Source organism: Biomphalaria glabrata, chromosome 4 (genome assembly GCF_947242115.1).
Source record: "Biomphalaria glabrata chromosome 4, xgBioGlab47.1, whole genome shotgun sequence".
NCBI classification, from domain to species: domain Eukaryota; kingdom Metazoa; phylum Mollusca; class Gastropoda; family Planorbidae; genus Biomphalaria; species Biomphalaria glabrata.
Genome location: NC_074714.1, coordinates 9,510,632 through 9,526,020, shown reverse-complemented (window position 1 = coordinate 9,526,020; position 15,389 = coordinate 9,510,632). Strand labels below are relative to the sequence as shown.

The following is a 15,389-nucleotide window of genomic DNA, read 5'->3' as shown; positions in this document are numbered from 1 at the left end:
TATTTTGCCACCACCATGTATCAGATATCTGTCACCTGATGCACATACCTTGCCGTGGTGTGACAGCTTGAGTGCCTCAATGACCCTCAGAGCTATACCGGCGGGAGCTCATCACTCCTGGCAGGTACTACCAAGCCGGACAGGTCTGTTAGGAAAGAGGCCAGACAAAGGTGCATCCCCCTCCCCGGGACACAGGGGTTGTGCGATAGGCTAACAACCTGTCCATGGAAAAAAAAAAGTGTTATAGAAACCAGAACAAAAGCACAAACACTAAACATTGTCAGAGGCGAAAGTAGAGCTCCACAAAGGAGACTTATGAAGCTATGCAGGGAAAGTCGAACGAATCCTGTGAGGCCGACCACTCTACTTAAACCAATGAAAAAGAAACACTTCCTTATTCAGAAGGCAGCATTTAACTTGGGAACATGGAATGTACGCACTTTACTAGAACCAGGTAGATGTGCACAAACTGCCAAGGAAATGGCCAACTACAAACTACAGATCCTGGGAATGAGTGAAGTTCGATGGAACACATTCGGTGAAACAAGACTGCAATCAGGAGAAACCCTTCTCTTCTCTGGAAAGGAAAAAGAAGATGACTTACATGAAAATGGTGTAGCACTACTACTAAACAAGGAAGCTTTCAAAAGTCTTTTAGAATGGGAACCAGTTTCAGAACGAATAATTAGAGCCAAATTTTTGTCTAAGTTCAAAAATGTTCACATCATTATGTGCTATGCTCCCACCAACCTTGCAAGTGATACTGACAAAAATACATTCTATGACCAACTGCAAAGTATAGTTGACAAAATACCTACAAGAGATGTTTTGATCGTCATGGGAGACTTGAATGCCAAAGTGGGAAGTGACAACAGATAGAGAGAGAAAAGTATGGGCACCCATGGACTTGGCACCATAAACGAAAATGGAGAAATGTTTGCAGACTTCTGCACATTTAATGAATTAGTGATAGGAGGCAGCATTTTCCCCCACAAAAAATGCCACAAAGTGACATGGGTTTCACCAGACAATAAAACAGAGAATCAAATCGACCACATTACCATACGGCGGAACTGGAGAAGCACATTACTAGATGTACGAAACAGAAGAGGAGCAGATATTGGCTCAGACCACCACCTAGTTGTTGCCAAACTAAAAATGAAGCTGGCCAGCAATAAAACAGAAAGAAACAAAAGGAAAAGATTTGACCTAGACAAGCTCAACAACACACAGATTAAAAAGGAATTCCAACTATCCCTTCAAAATAGATTTGCTGTGCTACAACTAGATGAGGCCAAACAAAGCGTCGATAAATCTTGGCAAAATTTCAAAGAAATTATTACTGAAACAAGCAATGAAGTACTAAGCCTTAACCCTAAGAAGAAAAAACAGTGGATTAGTGACGAGACATGGAAATTAATCGAAGAAAGGAAATGCGCTAAACAGGCAGTTAACCTAGCAAAAACAAGAAACCACAAGCAACAATCAAAACAAGACTACCAAGCAGTTTCACAGAAAGTCACCAAAATGCTTAGACAAGACAAACGATCATTTTACAATAATCTGGCAGAACAGGCAGAAGAAGCAGCAGGTAAAGGAGATATAAAACAACTATACAAAATCACCAAACTTCTCAGTACCAAAAAGGCTAATTGCAATGTTCCAGTCCGAAACAAATACGGAAAACTACTTTCTTCAATAAATGAACAACTTGAAAGATGGAAAGAATATTTTCAAGAAGTGCTCAATAGACCTAAATCACGAAATCCACCAGATCTAAATGCAGGACCAACACTAGACATAAACATGGAAGAAATAACAAAAGAAGAAATAAGGAATGCACTCAAACAAATGAAGACAGGTAAAGCAGCTGGAATTGACAACATACCACCCGAAGTCCTAAAAGAAGGAGGAAGTGAAATAGTTGACCAAATGCACAAACTATTCAACAAAATTTGGTTAACAGAAACACCTCCGGGTGAGTGGAAAAAGGGCTTGCTAATTAAAATACCAAAGAGTGGAGATCTATCACAATGTGAGAAATGGCGAGGCATCACTTTGCTGTCAGTACCAAGCAAGATTTTTAGCAGAATCCTACTAAACAGAATAAAGGGAGCATGTGATGAACACCTAAGGGAAGAACAGGCCGGATTCAGAAAAGGGAGATCTTGTGCTGACCAAATAGCTACACTCAGGATAATTGTAGAACAATGTGTCGAATGGCAATCTCCTCTCTATGCAACTTTTGTTGACTTTGAAAAAGCTTTTGATAGTGTCGACAGAGAATCTATCTGGACAGTAATGAGACATTATGGGATCCCCAATAAAATAATAACCATAATCAAGAACCTTTATGATGGTTTCACCTGCCAAGTAACCCACTGTGGCAAGCTGTCAGAGGAATTTCCAGTCACAACAGGAGTCAAACAGGGATGTCTTCTTTCACCACTCCTGATCCTTCTAGTACTGGATTGGGTCACAAAAGAAGCCTACTCTAACGCAGGGAAAGGAATCCAATGGACTCTCACACAAAAGCTGGAAGATCTGGAATTCGCTGATGACATAGCCCTATTATCACACAGACTACAGGATATGCAAGAAAAGGTCACAGCTTTAAGCGAAGTAGGAAAAAGAGTAGGCCTCAAAATAAACCACCAAAAAACTAAAGTACTTAAAGTAAACAATAAACAAAGTGGAGACATAGTATTGGATTCTCAGACAATAGACCAAGTAGAAAATTTTATATACCTTGGGAGTGTAGTCAGTATATCAGGTGGAACAGATGAAGACATTAAACGCCGTATAAATCTAGCACGTCAGACATTTACACAGCTAAAACCAACCTGGAAATCTCCTTACATCTCAAACAAGACTAAACTAAGAATCTTTAATTCTAATGTCAAGGCTGTCCTACTGTATGGTTCTGAAACATGGAGAACAACTGAAGCCACAACAAAAAAAATACAGACCTTCATCAACAGATGCCTGAGAAATATCCTAAAAATACACTGGTATGACAAAGTAGAAAACACCAAACTGTGGGAGATGAGTGGACAGAAAAATATAGAAGTGCAGATCTTAGAGAGGAAGTGGAGATGGATTGGTCACACCCTTAGAAAAGATACCAGCAACAGAGCTAGGCAGGCCATAGAGTGGAACCCCCAGGGAACAAGACGCAGAGGAAGACCAAAAAGAACATGGCGACGCAGTGTACTTGAAGAAGCAGAGAAGACCGGGAAGAGCTGGGACACCATCAAAAAGCTAGCAAGAGACCGTGGAGAGTGGCGTGTTTATGTCGAGGCCCTATGTTCCATGAGGAACTCAAAGGAATGATGATGATGATGATGATGTATCAGATATACTCCAAGACATTTAACATAAAAAGATATTTTAAAATTTAGACTCGTAGGTTATTTAAATAAAGTTAACAATTAAATTAGTATTTCACATGGACATCTCTGTATTTTTCTGGCACTAGATTTGGCCTTTGACGCACCATTCAAAGGAGGATGGACAGCATTAATGTATGCAGCCAATTATGCTCAACCAGATGTTGTGCAACTTTTAATAACTAAAGGCGCCAATGTTAATTATCACTTTGGTAAGTCATTTTCAATTTATTATTGTAAGACTTGTACTGTAATAACGTTATGTTACACTTTTATGCATTGGACATTTTCCTGGCTTAGTCAAATAGAAACACTAAGAAACACTAACATTATGTATGGTAGGGTTAGGGTTAGGAATGACATTATCTTGGTCTTTTTACATGGCATAAACTACAAGAGTGCCTACAGCTGAACAACTGAAGAAAAAAAAACTGGGTGTTTATATAGCTACACCTAAAGGCAGCTTGAAAACCTCCCAGTTACCCACTCCCCCCCACAGGTCCACCAAAGAGATTGGACCATAGCACTCTGAGCATGCTATAGGCTTGAAAGTTGCATAACACAAAAACAAACAAAAAAAAAAACAAACTATTATTAATGTTTTGTCTTTTTCTTCTAGATTTTTTTACACCCCTAATGGCTGCCTGTTCTGCAAGCGAATCAGAAAAAGAAGAAAATGTGACTAAATGTGTACAACTTCTAATTGAAGCAGGTGCAGATATTAATGTACAAGATAGGTAACTGCTTAAAACAACTTTTTACAACTCTGGCTGTCTGGTAAAAAGTTTGTACACATTATTTCTCCCACACCCAATTTCAGATCACAATGAAATTTTGCACAGTTATTTCTTTTACATGCCAACACAAGAATCAATACAAAAAAAAAAAAAGATAACCAATTAGTTAATTAACTATTTGTTAATTAATTATTTGGTTTATTGAACAAGGGAAAGAAATTTTACTTGACTAATAAAGTGGTATAAGTTGAATTAGTCCCCTTTATTGTTTGTAGAAAAATAGTTTGCATATAACTATAAATAACTATAAAACTTAATATCATAAGCAGTTCCCTGCCACAGTAGTTATCATATTGGCCTGAGGCAGTTTATTACTCGAGTTTAAATTCAGGTCCCTGTTCTTTTTACTTGACTCAAGGGGTTTCTTAGAAAAACTATAACTTGGATCACCCTAGTTCAGGGGTCGGCAACCTTTTTAGTCGTAAGAGCCAAAAATGACAATTTACAAAATTTCAACGTTTCTAAAGAGCCACAAGATTTTTTTCTTACGAACATTTCGTTAAGAATTCTTTAAACTGACGACGGTAGAGCGCTTTAAACAAGATGCTGTTAAAAATCTTGATTAATAAATTCTTGACCTCAACTATTTCGTTTGGAAATGTTTGGACACAAAGCGCTTCTTGGTATCCATCCATCCATCCCAGTGGCGCTACAGCCCATGGAGGGCTCTGGCCTGCTTTAACACATCCTTCCATTCAGATATCTCCTGGGCCTTTCGTCTCCAGCTTCTTGGTATATTATGCAGTAAAGCGTACAAATTTCATGGTTTAATTTTGCACCAAAGAATCGTAGTTGCCCCTTTATTTTTTCCTGTCATACTTCTGGCTCCATCAGTTGCTATTGAAACGATTTATTTATATCGATTTTATTGTCTTCAATGTATTTTCGCACGACATCAACTCTCTTTTCCTCTGGTTTGTCACGAGAGCGGTAGCTATCCTAAAGGTTCTTCTTTTGAAACTTGGGAATACATATATCTGACAAAAAGGCCAACTTGTGCCGTGTCTTTTATGTCGTAAGAATCATCTATATCAAGTGATAAGGCAGAAGAAAATTGAATATCTTCCATATGCAAATATGTTACATTTCAAGACATGGAGATGGGCGCGCTGAAAAGCGAGTACAAGTGGCTAAGAGAATCGAATCAGAACAATTTTTAAAAGTTTTGTTTTAATAAAGAGCCGCAGCTTAACATCCAAAGAGCCGCATGTGGATCGCGAGCCACAGGTTGCCGACCCCTACCCTAGTTGTAGCTGCCTATATCATTCATCCTAGATTGTAATGTCTATGCTGTCCTTTTGCTTGTTGTAATAATGCAGTGTTTTTACTGGTTGACATTAGCATGGGTTCCTCTATCTTTAGATAATTATTCACTTGCAGGTGCATGGAGTAGAGCTTGAACTGTGATTAACTTACATATATAATAAGTCATTTATGACGCACTAACAAAGTCTGATATGAGCAGACATATAGTTTAATGAAAATTAAGAATCAAGAATAATAATATATCCACGTATGAACACAATCACTAAGCTATGTTAAGTCTCAAAATACAATATCTTTTTTTTTTTTAATTTTTTTTTTATTATTATAGCTTTTATATAGCGCTACTTTCATGCTTATAGCATGCTCAGAGCGCTTTTGGTCCAATCCCTTTTGTGGACCAGTGGGGGGAGGGGGTATCTTGGAGTTGGTTTTCTGTGCTGCCTTTAGGCGCTCAGTAAACACAACTCTGCCCGAGTCGGGTGTCGAACCTCGAGCCCCCTTCTAGGTAGCCAAGCCAAGTTCAAGCGCACTTGGCCTCTCGACCACGCTTCTTATATACATCCTCTCTCTACTAAGCTCCAAAAGTAATTGTTAGAATAACTGAGTTAATAACTGAATTGTCTCTGGTGTACGTGCCCACTCTCAGCAACAAGTGTCCAACCTTCCTGGACTCGAAACTAGACCACACTAACTAACACACTCTCACATACAAAGAAGACTAAAACATTCAGTTCACATCACGTGCAGACTTCACATTCATAACCAGGGAGTACATAAACAAAGAGATATAACTCTTTCATACCAAAGTTTCCACAAATAAACAATACATTCAATCTTTGGTATTTTTTTAGACTTCACATCACCTCACTGATGCTTGCAAGTAGAGAAGGGCATGCCAAGGTTGTTGATATTTTGATTAAACATGGAGTAGAAGTCAACAAACAGGATGGCAGAGGCTGGACAGTAAGACCACTCTTTACAAAATATTATAACTAAACTGGCAGAACTTGGCTTAATAAGCTGATATATAGTTTTATATGCTAACAAATGACTTCAACAGTAAGTTTGAACTTACTTCTATTAATTTTGTTGAAACATAAATAACTTTTATTGATATTTAAGTGAAAAGTTCAATTCTATCAGGCACTGACGTGGGCTGTGCAGCGAGGAAAGAAAGATGTAGTGAGATATTTGTTAAGCTCTGGGGCAGATCCTGACATTCAGCACCAGGACAAATTAACTGTAAAAAACTTGGCAGCTTCTTTACCCACCAGTGAGGTATAATAGCAGTAAGAGAAATCTAGAAATGTCATAAGCCTATATTGTGTACTATAGCATAATTGTTGATCATGAAAACAAACAATATTAGGGTCAGAATATAATGTCAATTTTAATCTTTTCTTTGGAATATAATCCTTAAACTAGTGTTTACTTGGGTCACTACTAGAATGTAATCCTTAATTCTGTGGTTACTTGCGACACTAAAACAAGGGCTTAAAAGAAGAATTACTCAATGTAACTGCTATGAATTTTTCTTATTTGAAGTTATGGTTTACATTTAAAAGAAAGATTAAGAAAAAGAATTTTTGAGAAGGTGAAATGTTTCTCAGGCTTTTGTGAATGTATTTGTAACTCTTTTTAACTTATGAGCTATAATTTTGTATTTGTTGATATTATAAGGCTAGAAAAAAAAAAAACATTCTTTTTTAACTACTATAAAACCTTTTTTTTTTCAAGAATACACCTTTTTTTTTTTTGTAATAAAAGCTCAACATTTTGTCTGGCCACTGACCAATGTTATTAAGATGATCACCATATTATTGATCCCACTATCCTAGGGAAGACATTTTTGAATTATAGAATGTATAGATTGTCTCTTAATTTCTAGACTTGAAATGCCAGTGTATTATTATGTACAGGAACACTTCTTTTTTCCCACTATACAGGGCTGTAATTACTGTACTAACAGCATTAGAATGAAATTAATAAAACTGAAATTAAAATATTTCATAAAAGTAATAAAAAAGAAATGTATTTTATGTGAAGTTGCATTATCATAGAATTTATGGAGGATGTTTATTATATGTGTATTTAGGAAGTGTTTTTTTTTGTCTTGTGATTATATAGACCTTGAATATAAATATGGGTCACAGAAAATTTCAGTGATAAGCTGCTTATTAACCTTTTTCTTTTTTTTAATGAATCTAAAGACCTGTCCTTGATTTAGTATTGACTCTTTCAGATGTTGGATCTATTAGAACATGAAGATACTACTCAGGAATCTAAGAAATCAGCTGTTGGTACTACTTTAGATTTATCCATTCCACAATCCAAGTAAGTGAATTGGGCTTTTGATTGAGTTTCATGCAGTTTGTAAATATGATAGTGATTATAGTACAATTATTAAAATAGATAAAAGTAGTAACCTTTGATATATTCTTCTTACAACCTTATTGCAATAAAGCAAAAGACAAGAAATCCAAAATAGTTTAGTGTTTTTTTACTTTGAAATCAAGCTTATCTTGTCTATATAAACATGAGGTAGAGAATGAAAACTTAATTTGTAATTTTGGATGTATTTATATGTTGTTTCAGATTTGATGATTTAAAGATGTTTTTGTGTGGTTTAGACCTTCCACATTTAGTTTGTCTATTTCAACAACAGTTGGTAGACCTGAGTGTGTTAATGACATTGACAGAACAAGATTTAGTGCAAGTAAGGCACAAGATTAAAAAAAAAACAAAACTTTTTTATTGATTGATTTATTTAATTGATTAACACATTGGTTATTTTTTTTATGGATTCATGCATTGTCATCAACAAAGTATAAATATGCAAAATTTTACTTGATGAGAATCGGAAATGGAAGAAAAAAGTGTAAAAGAATCCACCCAGACAGATGGAGTGATTTAATATAAACTTTGTTAAGAAATAAAATAAACAATTTGACATATTGATGTAAAGCCACTATTTGTTCTTAATTTAGACTTCGCTAGTTCAATTTAGAACCTACTTGTAGGTTATCCTTTTTCAGCATTATTTTCCTTGTCAATGCTGATTAGCTAACCCTTTATGATCTTATTGTCTCAGCTCACCAGTGATATATTGTTGAATGAAGACTTCCAGTTTATAAGCATACAATATTTACTCTACAAAACTTGCCTTTTTTAAGGCTCTTTTGCTCATCCTATTTAGTGTCAATTGTAAATCTCCTTAGCTGTTTTTTTAACACTTATTATTAAATTTTCAGCATTTTCTCCAGACATTTATTGGTAATTTTGTTGAGGTCTTTATTGTCATATTCTTAGCAATTTACTTTGCTATAGTTCATTATGTAGCCAAAATTTTGAAGAGCAACCCATGTTTTGATATATGGTTAAAAGTCTAAAAGAACACTTGTATGTTTTTTTTTAAGATTTTGATTTAAGGTTGAGGCCATAAAAAAACAACTGAATATATATTCAAGTTTGGTTCTTAAGAGAGTAGTTTTTTTTCTCTTGTGTTACAGATGGGTGTTGATCAAGTGGGTGCTCGCAAGAAAATCTTGGATGCTGTACATGCAATCCACAAAAAAGACTGGCAGCAATCAAGTCTTGTTTCCTTTAATTACAATAAAAAACTCAGGTACCTTTAAGGTTGACTCTTTTTCTTAGACTAAGTAGCTTTTATCCCTCCTAATATTTCCTAATATATGTCATAGGAGAATATAGCAGTCTAAATAAATGTGTCCATAACACTTCTTAACTATTCTTTTACATTTAATGCAGATTTTTGTGATATTTTACTATTTACCTTTTTTTTTCATCATTTAGATAAATTCTAGTGATCATTGAATAGAGAAAATAAATTTACATTCACATAAAAAAAAAAAACACTTAAGTTTTTGAAACAAATAGTGTTGACAGCAAATATTCTTAAGAAAACTTCCCCCCTTATTTTACTTGGCATAGTCTGCAAAAGAGCTGACAGCTCAGCAGCAAAAAGCTGGCTAGAAGAAGAAGACAGCAAAGATTTTAGCTTGCTTCAAACATTGTTACGTCTTCATATTTGATGAGACTCTTTAGACATGAAAACGACAAAGCACAGTTTATAAATACTTTAATCTTTATTAACACTGGAAACACCTTCTTGTTCATATTCCTCCATTTTGGTTTCTTCCTCTCCTTTCAACATGCAATTGCACCATTTCACATTTACACTAAGATGCGCACGTAACAAACATCAACACATTTGTCAAGTGTAATTGATGAAGCATACTTCTGTTTTGTCACACTTTGACTCAAGTGAGGGAACTGTTGTATTGATTAAGGCCTAAGAACTTTTTTTTTTTGGATCTAATTAATGCTTAATTATTTTCTTTTCTGTTTTCCAGTTGTGCTGATGTGATCGCCATCATGGCTAACTCCTCCAGGCAAATTCGTTACCTAAACAGCTCTACTGTGTATATCAAAGGTCAGCTCAAGAGTCATCCAGAACTGGTTACACAACCAACTGTAAGTTTAAATTGGCTTTACTTTTACTGGTACTTTCAAAAAGCAAACTTGAATTATTTTATTTTGAGATACAATAATCTTTAATTATTTAAGGAAGTCTTACCTAATAATTGTTTTTCATTTTCTTTAAGATCATTAAGTTGTTTATTTAATCTAAAATATTTAGTGATTCATGATTTTTTTTTATTATCAAAAATGTCCCTAACCCATATGTATAGTATATGTTCTGTTCTATATTTTGTTTGCTTCCCAAAGTCCTGCATCTTTCTAGATCCATTTACATTCACAGCTGCTTTGTGTAATTGTAACAGAATAGGAGCACTAGATTTAGAGCTAGTGTAAAATTGAGTACCAGTGCTTAAGGTTTAAAGCTTATTTATGTGCATTGAGCAGTAAATGAAAATTAACAGTCTTTATGGTAAAAATAAACTCACTATAAATGAGAAAAAAATTAATATCAGATGAAATGTGTACCATTGTTTTCACTTTTTAGAAAATATTTTTTTATTAATTTGCATCAGGAGTTTTTTAAAATCGGGATATGTGAATGAATGTGAATTGTTCAATACCATAAATATTTGTACCAAATCATAAAAATGGTTTGGAGAGAACCACTTTTTTTATATTTGTTTTTTAAACTAAGTGTTGTACACTACATGAAATATTCATTTTATATAGGACCAAGTATCCCCTTTGTTGTTCAATAGACACATTGAAGATACACTCAAAAATGTGAAAGTCTTAAATGAACAACTTTTGAAGCTACAATTAGAATTAAACCAGGTAGGCCAGTATATAACTTGTCAGGCTCTATGTTGATAAGCCACATAGGAAAACCAAACATTTTATTTCATTACATTCTTCTTGTTTAGAGTTAAATTGGTCATTTCATACAACTTATACCTGAAAAATGTAGCAATAATATTTACCTAGTATTTTCCTCTTATATCCAGTAAGAATTAGGGTGCCAGTGTTGACCGTCACCAATTCATATTAGTGTCTCTTTACACTGCTGTCTTATGAATTTCCCTTTCAACATCTACCACCTATCATTGTGCCCCGTAGAAAGGTTTATGAAAGGCCATTTGATCTTGCAGTATGACCACACCAATCAAAGCTTTTGGGTTTTGACAATGCTAGTTAAGGTTTTGACTTATGGTACAATACTCCATTTGTTAAATACTGTATGTAACAATATACTACCTTAAAAGCATTATAGAAAATCATATACCAATTAAATACACATCAAACAAAATAAATAAATGCTGGTTTAATAATAGATTTAAGAAGCTTTGTAAACAGAAGGCAAACCTATATAGAAAAATTCAGTGGCGTAGCTAGAGTATATGATGCCTGGTGCGGTACCTCATCTTGATGCCCCCCCCCCCCTAAAAAAAACAACTAATTAATAACATTGCAAAACCTGTTCAAAATAATATGTATTCATAAATCAAATATTGTTAATTCAAAAATATCACTTTTACATAAATAGTTTTACGCGCTTTCTTGCTGGCAAAAGTATCAATAATTTTATCGAAATCCATTTTTTTCCACCAGCTCTTGTTCAATGGACAAAATGGCCAAATTAATGAGTCATCCTTGATCGCAAGTAATTCTTGATCAGTTAAATAAGTTAATAAGTTTGGAAAATCTTCTCTCGCATGTAGCAACGCTTACCGCAATAGTAAAAAATATGCGAATCATGATGACGATATTTGGCACTGAATTATATAGCTGATATTTTTTAAAATAAAATTCAAGATCTCAACAGGTCCTTGTTTTGGAAGTTCTGAGGCTTCTGATGAAACTGTGACAAACCATTGAAGCCTCTTTCGCTCCAGCAGAAATTCGTTTTTATCAATGTCGCTAGGAGTACTATCGAGATTGATTTCGACCTGAGGATTTAATAGCTGGGAAGGCGACAAAAATTCATATCTATCTGCTACATCATGAAGTTGCTCGAATCGGGTGATTATTTCTTGAACAATCCTGTCCAAGGTTAAATAAATTTCCCTTCGTAGCTCTTCTTTGTGTTTAAGTACAGAGTAGTCACTTTTCTCACTAGGCATCTTTTTCTTATGGCCAATACGTTTTTGAGGTTCTGTACTGATTCTCAAATCTGAACACACGCTTTCGGCAAAGGTAATGCTGGCTTCAGCAATGTCCTCTCGATTACTACTTAAAAATGTCTCTAATGTTTTTAGTTTGAGTGAGCAGTCTCGAATAGACAATCCTTGTTTTTGAAGGTAGAATTGCGCATCATTAATTTCAGTTAATACAGGAGCCCAAAATCCAAGATAGGTGACAAAATTAAAAGGCTGAACAGCAACCAATAATCCACCTGCTTCAGATCTAGTCGATGAATTTTCATCTCTGCTAGTTAATGTCTCCAGAGTTTGAGCAGGCAATGAATAGTGACTTCTAGAATACCTGTTTGGACACTGTAGTTTTGACCTTTCATGACCGCAGCATTATCATAGCCTTGACCCCTGCAGTCCATTATGTCTAAGCCATTCGAACGCAATTTCTCTAGAATCATCTCAGTGATTCCAGCAGCATGCTTTTCCTTTGTGTCGATGAAGTCAATAAAAGACTCACGAACCTGCACCCCGTCATTATCCATGACAACGTACCGTAAAATTTGGGAAGTTTGATCCAGCTTTAAGATGTCAGGTGTACTGTCAAAAATGATAGAGAAATATTTGGCTTGTTTTACTTGCTGTATGATTTGTTTTTTAGCGTGATCCCCCAATTTTGTAATAAATTCATTTTGTATTTGTGGAGACATGTATGTATTCGGTCTGGAACAAAGTTTAGTTCGAAGCACATGCTCCCTCAAGAGTGGGTCGTACTTTGATAGTAAATTTATTAACTCTCCAGGTTTTCGTCTCTTGTATAATCAAATCTTGGGCCTTGTTGTCCATATTGTTTCCTACTCTCAGGCGAACTTCAAGTTCCGTCCAAGCAAGCGATGACTGAATGTGAGATCTGCTGGTCTCATGTTTTTCTATTTTCGAAGAAAACCTCCACTACTCATTGAATCCATCTTTGGATTTAAATGAAGATGATGAAATCTTTACAAACGTGGCCCCTTTACATTTAAGGAGGGAGAGGGCGGTACTTACGGCCTATGAGCGCTACAAAAGGGGCGACTCTAGGCTACCTACCACAATCTTAGTGCAACAGTGGAGAGAGAGGAACCGCATAAAAATGCGATCGTTCCTCCACATTGCGGCCAATTTGTCAAAATCATCTGGGTTCTCCACTGATAGAATTCCTATTAGAAGGATTAATACTTGCCCTCTGTGGAGGAGATTGCCGGCCCCACAAATAAACATGTCCCTTATAGGGCAAGAGGGAGCCACCAAGAGGCGATTAACACCTGCCATACTCCAAAACTTGGCATCAGCTACACTAAAGTCCTACCCATCAGATTCCATTTTCTGCTACACCGATGGGCACTGGCGGATCCAGAACTTTGGAGTGGGGGGGTGATTTTTTTCCAAACCCTAACCCTAACGCCCAGTAAACCCTAACCCTATGCATAAACGTACGTACAGCATATATATATTCTCCTGACATCTACAGCTCATTATTTATTAGTCCCGACTCCAAAAGCGTTTTCTTGCATTTTTTCACGGCTGAAACGCATTCTCCTGACATCTACAGCTTATTATTTATCAGTGAGGTTTGGGGCGAAGCTTTGACGCTAAAAGCGTTTTCTGGCATTTTTCACTTCAGAAACGCATTCTCCTGACCAACAGCTTTTGAATAATGTGAAAAAATATTCTAATATGAATTTATAGTCCCTTAATACATTGAAAATACAAACGATTTGTTCTTTGAAAAGATAAGATACCCCACATATTTAGATTAAGGCTTTGAGGATCGCTGCCGAAAAAAAATTTGATAAATTAATAATATTCAATAAAATTCATACATAAATTGTGAGTTATAGTCCTAAATTTATTTAACTAGAAAAATATGAGATAGAGTAAAGGTTGGAAAAAGTCGACTAGGAAAAGATTATCTGGCTTTTTAACTCATCTCAACCGTGATTGTTATATTGAAAAATTTTGTTGAATTATAACTTTTCCAAAGAAAAGTCTTTTTTAAAATAGTTTTGATAAATAAATATGAAATTACACAAACTCTGTCTGGAACGGGGATAAGCGGTAAATTGAAAACGATTAATCCTCGCTCCTTTTTATAATTTCTGCTAATGATTGCATTTGGCATTAAAGAATAGGGGTTGGGCAACTCGATATAAGAATTTACTTTATAGCATATATAAATTATATTAGTGATAGATTTTTTTAAATTTTGTAATTTCTTACTATAATACAAAAAGAAAAGGTATTGGTTTGTCCGATGGGGGGAAGGTGATTGCATGTATCGCACTTCCACCTGTTTATTTATATAGATATTCGACTAATTTTGTTCACATACTATGATTTCTCCATAAAAGTAGGACCGCCCCCCCCACTCAAAAGGGTTTAGATGGGAAGGGCAGTAGAGGTATTCGCTCCTCCCCTTCCAATCGGCCAACAGGTGAACGACATAATATAAAGACCGGTTAAAATACCCATAACAAGTTTTAATCATATAGATATTTAATTTATTCTGTTAGCAAGCTGTGATTTCTACAAATAAATAGGACCGCCACCCCCACTCGAAAGTTTATGGTGGGGGGGGGGGGGGGGCGCGGATTGATGCCATTGCCCCCTCCCGACCCTACCAAATCGACCAAAATACTAGAAGGGGGGGGGCAAAATAATCTAAAAATAGGTTGAAATATAAATAATTAGTATATATTATTAACATAAGTAACAAATTCGTATACAAATTGTGTGAATTCTATACTAAAATTCGTCCGCCCCCGCCCCGCCCCCCCCCCCCTGGGGGGTCGGCCGAGGGGGGGGGGCGATCGCCCCTACCGCCCCCCACCCTGGATCCGCCAGTGCCGATGGGTCAGTAATGATAGAGCTGGGTATGGAGCCCTTATAGACTACACAGACTGGAATGAACCAGAGATGCCGATTTCTCCGTCTGAGCTTAAAAGGGTTTTGAGGCGCCAGCCAGACTAGTCAGTCTTGAGCACTGTTCATCATTTTGTTTACGTTACAGTATTACAATTAACTAGTTAGTTTAAAAAAACATGTAGAAAACAAAGGTTAGCTTATTTAAAAATAATAATAATAATAATAATCTTTATTGTCCGTATGGAAATTGTTCTTACAATTAGTGCATTACAAACTATTAAGAATCATAAAGAAATGAATAAACTAAGACAATTGTTTAGAGCTAGAGTTTAGAAATATATTTGTAAACTCAATATCTAGATTAAACCAATGGACTAAACAATGAAGTAAAAAAAAGGTTGGCCTATTTTCTTTTTCTTCTTTATATTACAAAGCATCGATCAGTGTAGTAACAACATGTA

At 35.6% G+C, this 15,389-nt stretch overlaps 1 protein-coding gene across 4 annotated transcripts in view; it reads left to right on the top strand.

Annotated features, from left to right (window-relative positions):
• Positions 1-15,389, top strand: part of LOC106079328 (ankyrin repeat, SAM and basic leucine zipper domain-containing protein 1-like) — a 28,941-nt gene that overhangs the window by 7,615 nt on the left and 5,937 nt on the right. For all 4 annotated transcript variants that reach the window (XM_056028194.1, XM_056028195.1, XM_056028193.1 and 1 more), the window contains exons 5-13: positions 3,479-3,601; positions 4,009-4,126; positions 6,304-6,415; positions 6,596-6,730; positions 7,695-7,786; positions 8,048-8,168; positions 8,962-9,077; positions 9,826-9,946; positions 10,625-10,729. In XM_056028194.1, coding sequence (XP_055884169.1) covers positions 3,479-3,601; positions 4,009-4,126; positions 6,304-6,415; positions 6,596-6,730; positions 7,695-7,786; positions 8,048-8,168; positions 8,962-9,077; positions 9,826-9,946; positions 10,625-10,729 — 1,043 coding nt within the window. The remainder of the gene's footprint in view (positions 1-3,478; positions 3,602-4,008; positions 4,127-6,303; positions 6,416-6,595; positions 6,731-7,694; positions 7,787-8,047; positions 8,169-8,961; positions 9,078-9,825; positions 9,947-10,624; positions 10,730-15,389) is intronic.